This window comes from Sinocyclocheilus anshuiensis, unplaced genomic scaffold (assembly GCF_001515605.1).
Source record: "Sinocyclocheilus anshuiensis isolate Anshui unplaced genomic scaffold, SAMN03320099.WGS_v1.1 scaffold1372, whole genome shotgun sequence".
Taxonomy (NCBI): Eukaryota; Metazoa; Chordata; class Actinopteri; order Cypriniformes; family Cyprinidae; genus Sinocyclocheilus; species Sinocyclocheilus anshuiensis.
The window spans coordinates 487,577-499,653 of NW_015546103.1; the positions used below are offsets into that span (position 1 = coordinate 487,577).

Genomic DNA, 12,077 nt, shown 5'->3' on the forward strand with positions numbered 1-12,077 from the left:
TATATATATATAAATAATTTATATATTATTTATATATAGTATTTGTTATTTGATTAAATAACCAAAAAGTCCAAAGTCTAAAACATCTGCATTTGAGAACACAACTGAAAATGCTTCACAAATCACCATAATTTGAGTTAAAGTGTTGCATTATTTGGTGCGTCCACCTTTAAATTTAATGAGCAGAACAAAACCTGATAATCATGTTCTCCAGCATAATTTGAGAATGTTTCATAGAACATACTCTGCTTTAGTGGAACCAAGAAAAGCAGGCCGTCTGTACAAAGGAGCAACATGCCAATAATTTAATTAGTGACAGACATAATTCACAATATATGTGCATTTCCAATCAAATTATTATTTTTTTATTCCAGATTGTCAAATATCAGGCAGTATCAAATGTTTGGACTAAAGCGTATTTGGTAGTAATTTGTTGGCAATATAAAATTAATAATCATCATAAATATAAAAATTACTTTAATGCATTTTTATTTTGGCCATTAAAGGGTTAGTCCACCCAAAAATGAAAATTCTGTCATTAATTTTATTCAACAATTCGTCTCCTCTGCGTCACCCTGGTGCAATTTTGGAGAATATCCACTGAACGTAAACAGCGTATGCTGTTCTGTGTCAGCTGCGTCACACGGATATGTTGTTTTCTCTCAGAATTTATCAAAAATACCTTAATTTGTGTTCCGAAGATGAACGGAGGTCTAACGGTTTTGGAACGACATGAGGGTGAGTAATTAATGACAGAATTTTCATTTTTGGATGAACTATCCCTTTAAGTGTCTTGGTTTGAGTGTACTAAACTGAATCTCATTACCTTCATGTTGTTGAGGTTGACTTCGGTCAGCGAGGAATCATTGGATTTTATCCGCTGCAGAGTTTCCTCCACTTTTGTAGGGTTTGGTGGCTCATCAAAAACTGGCTTTACCTTTTCTCCCTTAATAACATCTATAACAAACACAACATTCACAAATGAGCTTCTACTGTGTCACGAATGCATGAGAAGACAACACGACTATGGTATCTGCTGAAAGATGAAATCAACTTGTAGAATAATAAACTCACTGTTATAACCGTCTATACAGGTGCCGTCATAGCTCTGCGTGCTCGTCACCAGTGTGTTTACTCCAAGAATAGCTAGAGAACACAACACAGAACTGTTACAATATACACAAAAAAGTATTTAAAACGCCCACATGAAAACATCATGATAAAGTGCAGTAATTCACAGTGCATTAAAAAAAAGCTGCTTAATGCTTATGTGCAGCACTTCACTACTATTTTTACTATGGTATTCTAGATGTTACTGCATGAAGCCACTTTCACATTCCTGTGTTTCGGCACAGCTGACCAAAAAAACACATCCAGCACATGAAGAGTATAAAGCTTATCAGGGTTATAATGAATCATGCAGTGAGGGAAACCAGCCAGGAACAATCTCTTAAAGCAGCGTGTTGAAAGAGGCTGTTTAGAGAGAGAGAGAGGATGTGTTTGCGGTTTTATTCTGGAGCTGTGATGGATGCAGTGTGGGCGTTCAGACCCCCATAGTCAAGGAGGGAAAAAATATTGCAGTGAGAGTAACAGAACACACTAGAACAATAGATAGCACAGAGCTGTTCATTCAGGCTTAAAGCAATAAAACTAACCCTAGTGATATTAACGTTCTCTCTAGGTGCTTTCGCACCACATAGTTCTAAGAGCTCAGTTCTAGGAACTATCCAGCAGGGTGGTTCCAAGAGAACCAATTTCTTCCTCAGGCCGTTTTCCTGGTTGCATTCGCACCGGCAGCAGGAACTCTGAAGCGGCCGACAGCGACGTCTTTATTCATGCCATTTACAAACATTTTTGGAGCTGTTTTTGTTGTGTGCCGTGGGTTTCGTGAGAACGGAGATGGAATGTAAATGCACAATTTACGCGATTAAAAGAGCACGAAAATCTGCCTACATCTCCTATGACAACTTGCAGTGTTACATATCATCGAGGCTGAGAAAAGAACACAGTGCTGCAGACAACAGGTAAATGCCGTTATCGTTGTTTTCCATGTTCGTGGAGTGAACATTTTTACACAGCTTTTTAAAAATACAGATAACCTGTGTTTCATAAGAGTTTGGAAAATCAGCATACATATACGTCACTGGTAGTTCCTATAGAACTGTTTTAGACTCTACTCTGAAGTAGGAGATAATTTAGTACCCCCAAACGGAGTTCCTATAACTAAATACGTTCCCTATTTCCTGTGGTGCGAATACGCCAAAAAGCGAGAACTTCCGCCAATAGTTCTAGGAAAAATTAAAAGTTTCCTCCAGTGCGAAAGCCCCTTCTGTCTCTTGCTGATCTCCCATTATCACTGTTTGTGAGATTCTGTAGCGGTTTTTACCTGCCAGGTCATGCAGTTCTGTGTCAGTAGCGCTAGAAAGTGCCTCTTCCAATTCCGGGTCAAGGGTCGTGGCTTCCTCCTGATGGATCTCGATTGGTTTCTTTTTGGGAATCCATACCTTTCCTGTAGAACAAAAAGACAAAAAAGTGATAAGTAACAATGGCATAACTTGCATCTTCTTTCAAAAGTGACATATCTGATATCTGCATTTACACTATACACTTGGCAAAACAACCCAAGGTAGACATTCTGACCTGGAAAAGTTTAGGCCAAAAAGGAAGTAAATGGACATAGATGAAATAAGCTTTTGAATGCCCAAAGGCTCAAAAGACAAAAATCTTCAGCACGACTCCACTGGGTTGAGCCTTTAACCTCCATTGCACCACTGAAAAGATTCATGTGATCGTGGTTGGTGTCTAATATTTAACTTAGACTAATGTTAAAAGTTTCATGACAGTAAGGGCTTTTTTTATCTTTTTTAAATGAGTCTCTTATGCTCACCAAGGCTACATTTATTTGATGAAAAATACAGAAAAATACAGAAACAATTATTATAATTATCAGTATTGAAAACGGTTGTGCTTCTTCATATTTTTGTGGGAATTGTGATACATTTTTTCTTATTGAATAGAAAGTTATTTGATGAATAGAGTTCAAAAGAACAGCATTAATTTAAAATAGCTCTTTTTCATAATAATATACAGTAAAAGTCTTGATCAATTTAATCCATCTTTGCTAAATAAAATAATTTCTTTTAAAAACTAATGCAAATGTCACACTACAAGACTGAATACATGAACATGGAAGTAGTTCCACATAAAAATTCTTCTTTACATTCAAACAATACAAGAACTCTCCCACTTCCAAACATACATGCTTGAAAAAGCAGCCCAGTCAAATGATGAAAACTCAAGAAAAGTGAGCAGCCCTTTACTTCACTGAAAACTGTAAAAAGACTACATCGCTACTGAAGACCTCAGCAGAGAGAGAGGGTGGTCAGACATGATGTCCAGCTGTATGAATAGCTGGCGTTTATGAACTCGACACACAGATAATGATGGTGCACAGCAGGCCCATCATGATAACAGTTCACTGCTTGACCTCATCCAGACTCCAATGCTATTGGACTCTCTGTAACGCTGATAATGAGGTCGGTAATGTGAGGCTGGTCTTGTGACGAGTTCATTCTCTCTGGACAGTGAACAACACACTCTACAGCTTTATTCAGGACGTGTGACTGCTGATCTCTCTCATACTGAGTGACTGAAGGGAGGGTTCTGCTGAAAACATTCAGTTCTTCCGTTTCAGTAAAACCTCATAATGTCACAATTTGAATCGGATGTTTCACAAAGAATAAAAAGACTCCTGGAACGTCATTATTTGATGTCCATCAAGATTTGTGCGGCTCCTCAGCCCATTAGAAGCAAATATGGAACATTCCAACTCATGCTGGATTTTGAGAGACATTTAAAGATGAACATTCTGTCATCATGCTGTTCCAAACACGTATCATTTCTTTCTTCCACTGAAAACAAAAGGAGATGTTCTGCAACAGTCGGGTTCTGGAAGTAAAAATCCCATTAATTTTCACCATAAGGAACAGTAACTTTATAGACAGACCTACTGTGAGCTATGAGATTGTTAATCAATGGTAAATGCTTTTGTTAAACCCGAAAATGAATATTATTTTCAATTACTCTTTTATCAGAGAAATTCCTGGTAAAAAAAAAAAAAACTACATTACCCATGATTTCGCAGAGAAATTTCCACCAATCAGAGAATTGCAACAAGTAGCCTTAATCTTGCTAAAAGAACACTTTAGGCAAAAGACATGGAGTCAGTTTTCCTACACTCTCAAAATACTTAAATATTTGCAATATTTTTGCAATAAAATGACCAGTCTTGTACTTTTGTCTTTTTGTCCAATTTTCAAACACTTTTTGCTTCAAATCAAAGTTTGTAATGTTTTGGTTCACCCTGTAGCTTGTAACTCTTTAAGACTTTTTTCAAAATCCCTATTGGGAAAATAAACGGGAAAAACCTTCTGATAACAAGGCCACTGAAAAAGTAAACCGGCACCGTTGAACTCTAAAATAATGTAGGGTTTGGCACATTTCATTCATAGGTAAGTATTCCTTTAAGGGTCTATGACGTTACATGATGATTCTAGACTTTTATGTATGACATAATCTTTCCAGCCATTATAATAGCAGATGTAACTTCTCATTACACAGAGATGTGATTAAACCGCGGCTCTGGCCTGAACCAGCAGAACTATCTACTCCATAATCATACGCAGCTTCCTTTTCCACGCTGGACAGAAGCAGTACTCACTCAGGCCTGTGAGGTTTGGAAACACACGACACGACACAGTTTGGAGAGACTCCACTGATGTCAAACATATGATTGGTTTGTATTTTTCTAATCCTGATTCGGTGACTGTGAAACACTCACATTTTAATGAGTAAAAGAAAAGCAATAAGCCAAAAGAGGCAGTGCGTTACAGCAATTTTAACACTTTTAATTTTAAAGGGTACTTTAAGGCACAACACAAGTTATTGTTTAGTTTTTAACTTGGCACACTAGAGTTCCTAACAGGAACAGGCCGAGGGTTCTAAGACCTGTCTCACTGCTCTGGACACAAGAACAGGCTTTGTGTTTGAGGTGTGGCTGAATTCCAAACACATGTTATCAGTGCAAAAAAATGAATGTGAACCAGAAAAAAAACAACAACATGTTTGCAGAAAATATTCGCAGAGCAACTGATGAGGAAAGCAGAGACTGCTTAAAGAGAGTATTATAGAGTATATCTGTCATAAATAGATGAATATTCACGTGACGTTAGAGGATATCTGCCATACACAGTACACACAGTCTTCTTCAGCGACAAATAATATTTAATAAAACTCTTAAAAAAAAAAAAAAAAAACATTTCAAGACAAAGTTAATGCATTCAGGACACTTGATGATTAAAATGAACAACATGAGCTAAAACAGTACAATTGTTCTTATGCAATTGGAACCTAAAAGCCAGCACTGAAGTGAAAACAGCAGGGCCGAATGATGCAGATTAGGTCACCCCTCAACTATTTTAACAAGAGCAAATTAAAACATGCATCATGCTGGAAATGAGCTAATTCTCTCCCACTGTAGTAATGGAGACTCTGTATTCCTGTACTGTTATGCTCTCTTCATGTCAACACAATAAAACAGCATTTGGTTATTACACAGATGCTGTTATTCAGTGTGACGTACTGCAGCACAGCTTCTCTGCATTAATCTGAGGTCACTTGTTGATACGTACTACTATCTGGAATCCAACCTTCCGTTTTAAAAAGCCCAGATCATAAACCAACAGACTTTGGATTAGCCTTCACTACACTACCGTTGAAAAAAAAAATTGGTGTCAGCAAGATGTATTTTGTTTTTTCTTTAAGAAATTAATACTTTTGAGCAATGACGCATTAAATGTTACATTACAAAAAAAGTGACAGTAAAAACATAAATGTTACAAATTATTTCTATATCACATAAATGCTGTTCTTTTGAATTTTGTATTCAAAGAATCCTGAAAAAAGCATATTAGAATCATTTCTGAAGGCTCGTGTGACACTGAAGACTGGAGTCATGTCTGCTGAAAATTATGCTTTACCATTACCGGAATAAATAGCATTTTAAAATATTAAAACTATCCACACCACAAACTGTTTGGTTTTGTTCTATTACCATGATGACAGAAACTGAACAGACATCTGATTCTGAATGGCAGATATGAACAGAGCAGTTCTGTACTGGATCTGAAGGGGCATCTTTGTTAAGCAGACCTCACACAGAGAAAAGAGGGAACGTTTTATTTAAGCCCTTTATTTAGCGGTTGTTTTTTGTTCTGTTCATGTAAACCGCTGTGGTACAGAGAAAGCCTGCAGCACAAAACCAGTCAGAACCAGAAGAGAGAGGAGCTCGACCCATCACAGTGTGTCTCTTGGGCTCAGCTGAGCCGCTGAGCTGATCTTGGCTGACCTCTACCTCCCTAACTACTTCCTGTCCTTTCACGACCCAATCACAGAGTCCTCCCCTGTGGACCAGTACAGAGGAGTCTTTCTGCACAGGCTGTCATAGCCAGCTGCACTCTAAAGGCCCTCAGCAGGACAGCAGAGCAAATAGAGAAAATCAGAGAGAAGACACATGGGCATCAACAAATCCATGGAGTCAAGATTTCCATTGCATTCACTCATTACAACAGATCTGTCCACTGAGGTGTATCAAATGATGCCTCAGCAACAAACTCTTTTTGTGTCATGTGTACCCGCCCTGACTGTATTACAGTATGAAAAAAAGAGATACGCAGCACTTGGCAGAGATGAATATCTCTCAAATTCTCTCTGTCGCCAAGGGCCATTTAGACTTCATCCCAGAGGAATTCCAGCACTTCCTGTTTCCTCATTTGTTCTCAGACATTGAGATTGAACAAATGTTCTCAAATTCCAGTCTAGCAAATCCTAAACTAGAAGTTGTGAAAACACTTGAGAGTTAAAAGAGACCCTCAACACACTGAAAAACCACTTAATCAGTATTGAGTGAGATGTGCCGATCTAAATTGTTAAAAAAAAAAGAAAAACAATTCTCAAACAGGGCACAAAAAAATCTAATTAATTTAAAATACAACACCGTTTAAAAGTTTAAGCTCTGTAAGATTTGCACCAAGACTGCATTTCTTTGATATAAAACAGAGTAAAAGCAATAGTATTGTGAATATCATTTAAAATCTAAATTTTGCTGAATTTGCAGCAGACATTACTCTTCAGTGTCACACGGTCCTTTCAAAAGCATTCTAATATGCTAATTTGGTGCTCAAGTAATTCTTGAGTTCTAATAATTATCAATATTAAAAGCAGTTGTGAAAGTTGTGACAGTCACTTTGATCAATTTAATGCATACTTTCTAAAAAAACACAACAACTTCGATGTATGCTAAAGCAACTTCTAAACTATTTTGTTTCTACTGTACACAGAGACTTGAGTTATGATGAGACATTAGCATTCAGTGACCTAAAGAACATTACACAACGCAAATGAACCACGACTAATAGAACAAGGGTGTGTGAGAAAGACAACTATATGTGTGCCTGTGATTTTTACAGATCTGAGCTGTAAATCTGAGCTGTAAACTGAGCTCTAATTAGCCACTTTTCCACCATCGGACCAAACCGTTTTCCAATAGTGCTGAAAATTTGTAGAAATATTTGTAATCGTGACGTGCCAAACCAAGCTCAAGTGGAAATTAGGGGTGCTCCGATTGATCGGCTACCGAACACTATCGGCCGATAATCGCTTTGGGATGTTTAATCGGCAGTCTCTATAAAGGCCGATCTCAAACTGATGACGTGTCTGCTGTGAGAGATTTGGCACGACATGCAGCGGCACCATCTCAGTCTGGCGCTTGTGAAATACTTATAATGCTGAAAGTGAGGTGCAATTCATATTTCTTCATTAAATAACTTATAAAGTCATTTGAAAACTTTCTGTGAGACATAATTTAACAAACAGCGTGAGTGAATCACCGCACGCACTCTCTCGATTTCTCTCTCAAAATGTGCAAATGACTTCAAATCACCACACATCACATCTGACTATAAGCGAGCTGCACGCTGCACAGTTGACACAGGAATTGTCACTTACACAATCGAGGCAGTGATGTCACTAAAGTTTATAAATTGCATTTCTTTTTTATTCTTGCCAGTGTTTAACCATTCATCACTCGCTCGCTCTCCTGGAGACCGTGCGCTCATGCACACTCCCAGCGCACACACATAACGCCAGGTTCACATTATTCCGTTCGCAGTGTGTAGGCCTATGCGGTACATATTTTTTCCGTGCTCATGTTAACGGATTAAAGCGTTCAGCCTGCACACGGTTGGTGTCCGGCAGTGCGTTCCAGGAGCGGTGCGTCTGCAGCTACACGTGCTGAATTATAGTGACAGCACATTTTTAGCGGTAAATATGAAAACGAAAATGTAGTAATTACACTATAAATGCATATAATTAAAGTCTACCATGTTTCACAGTCAATACATATGGCTTTTAGGCAAGGCTTAAAGGAAAAGAGCACTTTTAGATAAACAAGGCAAAAATAGATGGCATTCGTGGAGGAAGGAAAACAAAGTTCTTTATGAACCGCGGGATTGCTTGTAATAAAGATTTAAAAGCAAAAGGAAAGGCAGTAGAGCTGACGGTTTCTGTCAATGGTAAGTTTTAATTTAGAATGTTTGTGATAACATAAGAAAAGTAGTTTAAATGTGTTGTCACTTGCTTGAGCAACTGTTTTGTGCTGTGTGTAAGCTATTGTGCAACAATTGCATGAGTGTAAAAACAAAAATGCACTGCATGATCAAACATTTAGGTGAGATAAATATATATTTTTGAAAAATTATCTAAATCATCCACCCCTCAAATAAAAAAAATAAAAAATCTCCTCTCACAAGAGTCACCTATAAGAGGGAAATTTCCCCCATTTTCAAAAATGAAATTGAGGCCCTGAATAAATGTATAAATTATAAATGATTGGAGTATTACTAAAAATAATTCTACATGATAAAAATAAGGCTTTAAAAAGATCGGTATCTGTGATCGTATAGGCAGATACTGCTTTATGTGATCAGCCTAAAAATTCCTGATCGGAGCACCCCTAGTGGAAATAAAACTGTAACCATTCCTTACTGTTCTTAGAACTGGAAAAGAGGCTACTACACTTATGCACACACTACTGTTCACACTAATGTAAAAACTGAGTGTATTTATCCATTACAGGCTAATGTATGCTGAGTGTGAGAAATCCTAAACCCATCCGAGATGATGGATTTAACAGACGAGAAGCTGGTGCCCAGGAGAGAAATGTTAGACATACTCTAAAGACACTCTATCTTTAGATCTCTTCCTGTAGAGTTTCACTTTCCTGACAGTCCAGAAAATGCCTGGAAACATTCCCAAAATTCATAAAGCTAAATTTACTCAAATCAATTAGTGAGAATGCCCACAGGCAACAAAAAACATCTGGATGGACTCTTGTATATGGAAATGTCACTTAAGTGTTCAGTTCCATCAATCAGGAAAATCATTTTTCATGTGAGTCACAGGTTACTGCTGATCAGACTGGTCTGCTTTACCGGTTTACCCTGTTAAGTGTGCTTTTCTGCTGGAATACTGATTTTCTGTGGAACCTGTTTGTTGACCGAATTAGAAGGAATCCCAATTAACAAACAACATACATGCGGAGGTCATTTATACAGGAGGTGTTCTACATTATTTTAATTTAAGATGCATAGATCTATGAGGAAACTGCCTAGAAGGAATAATAACAATGTGATATTTAATATAACCTATAACTGTAATGTGACAACGGTGTATTTATTGTCATTTCAGGTTTACCAATTTATTTTAATAAGCTAAATTGGATTCAGAATTATTTTAAGAACTGGATTTTGTTAAAGGTGCACCAAGCGATTATTGAAAAACGCTTTTGACCACAGCGTCGGACCTAGTCCCAAAACACACTTGTAGCCAATCAGCAGTAAGGGGGCGTGTCTTGTAATGATAGAGGGAAGAGAGCGCTCAATTTGAGTGCACAGGACAGATATTAGCAGATTGAATATAGAGAGATTTAAAAAAATTAAAAAGGGGGGGGGGATATCAGAGAAACAAAACATTAAAAAGAAGGGTTACAATCAGGTAAGGATTAGGGTTGTGACGGTGAGGAAATTTTCCCACCGGTTAATCGACGTGTGACAACACCGGTAATACCGGTATCACCGTGGGGGCGGGGCGTTCCCTCTTTTCCTCGCTTTCCTTCACTTTTAAATAGCTTGTAAAAGCGGTGTGCACATTTTACTTTCACTTTAAAATAGTGGCAATTCGGAGTAAATCAATTGTTCGTTTTTAGTTCGTTTGAATTTTCCCTATTTTCTTCGCTTTCCTTCGCTTTTAAATAGCTTAAAAGCGCCATGCTCATTTTACTTTCAGTTTTCGAATTAGCGGCAGTTCGGCATCAATTGCTTGAATGCAACAACAAAATACAACATCAAACTCACTTTAGCGTACTCTTCTTGTCAGACAGCTCGACTCACTCTCCTCACTGGAGAAATGAAATCTGATCTGTGATGCGACTGTCGTTCGGCACGCTGCATTGAGCAGCCGCGTTCAGTTTTTAATTGTAGTGTCTGTTCTTTTACTGTACTAAAAGATTTTTATTACTATAAAAAAATCAAAACGACGGTGGGGGTCGGTGACGCGGTGGGCAAGTGACATAACCGGTGTTGCGGCTTAACACAGGTATCACCGTCAGCACCGTCTATCGCGGCAAGCCTAGTAAGGATCCACGTAAATATCGGAACAGCTTTTCAGTGCTGGAGAGAACTCGAGGAACAGGAAGGGCTTGAATCAGACGCTGAGGCTGCGTTGTTTCTTCTTTATAGGGGAGTAATGTTGATTTTGCTTCTCACACAACTCATCCGTGTTGACTTTTGTTTGAATATGCTTGTGTGTCATCTTAAATTGTTTCCGCGATCGTCATTGCCATGGTTGTGTATGTACGTGTGGGGCGGAGATTTCAGAATAAGGGCGAGGTCCTGTTGGGGTATGGGCGTGTTTGTTTTGGTGCTTTCAAATATCAACATCGTTTGACAAAAATCGCTTAGTGCACCTTTAATATTAGATCGCCATTTTAGTTTGTTGTCTTGCATCCGTGGGTCAACCGTAATTTTATGAAGGTATGAGAATACTTGTTGTGCACAAAGAAAACAATAACATTTGTTGAACAAAGTCACACAAAAAGTATACCTAATATGCTCGTACTAGGGACGTCAATTTTCGATCATTTCCATGATCGATCGTCGTTTAAATTGACGATCAATTAATCGATTAATCGTTAACCTTAATGTTGCAAAATGCGTCTATGCAGCCCGGCATGACAGGATGTGCAAAAGTTACTCAAAAAAAAAACCCGCTTTCTCACCCGATTTAAAGGGGATTTAGTCTGAATAAAATGCTAATAGCAGGATTGTAAAATGAATAGATGTGATTATGATCATTTGATCAAATGAAGAGAGCTCGTTTGAGATCATTTTACTTTGTTGACTGTTTCCTATCCCGTCACGGAGATCGCTGAACGCGCCTCTTTAAATGGTTTCGTGGTGCTCGTTGTTGTATTTTAAAACACAATTGCAATGTTTTCAACTGACATTATGGCATTAAAAATAAAATGATCCCAAACGTAACTGTGGCGCGTGTGGCTGTGCTGCGCAGTCAGTGAACCGCTTCCATCGGCGCTGCTGCAGTAAAACACACTGTTGCTCACATCAAACATTATCATGTGAGTATTATGACCAGTACTTAATTTGATCCTGCTGGATCCTGTTCCGGAAAATGCCAGATTTTAAATTTTTGCATTCCGGTAGGCCTATTTGTTTTTAAAAATCCGGCATTTACAGTGCATTAGATCGTGACAGTGCATACCTGCATACAGAGATGGAGCGAGCGCGGGCTTGGCTGGATGTATTTGGAGCTTATTGCTCGCGTCTCATTCGGCACAAATACAAATGTTTCCATATTCGTAATGTATTTGAATGTTAAACTATTATTTATAATGTAAACTAGGCTTGTACTTTACACGCATTCGCATATAGACGGAAAAGATCATC

The 12,077-nt window shown here is 38.1% G+C and overlaps 1 protein-coding gene across 1 annotated transcript in view; it reads right to left on the reverse strand.

The window, feature by feature from the left end:
- Nucleotides 1-12,077, reverse strand: part of LOC107700589 (tropomodulin-2-like) — a 39,812-nt gene that overhangs the window by 9,975 nt on the left and 17,760 nt on the right. Inside the window, exons 4-6 of the mRNA XM_016502308.1 lie at nt 2,387-2,509; nt 1,075-1,146; nt 827-957 (exon numbers count right to left, since the gene is read on the reverse strand). Coding sequence (XP_016357794.1) covers nt 827-957; nt 1,075-1,146; nt 2,387-2,509 — 326 coding nt within the window. The remainder of the gene's footprint in view (nt 1-826; nt 958-1,074; nt 1,147-2,386; nt 2,510-12,077) is intronic.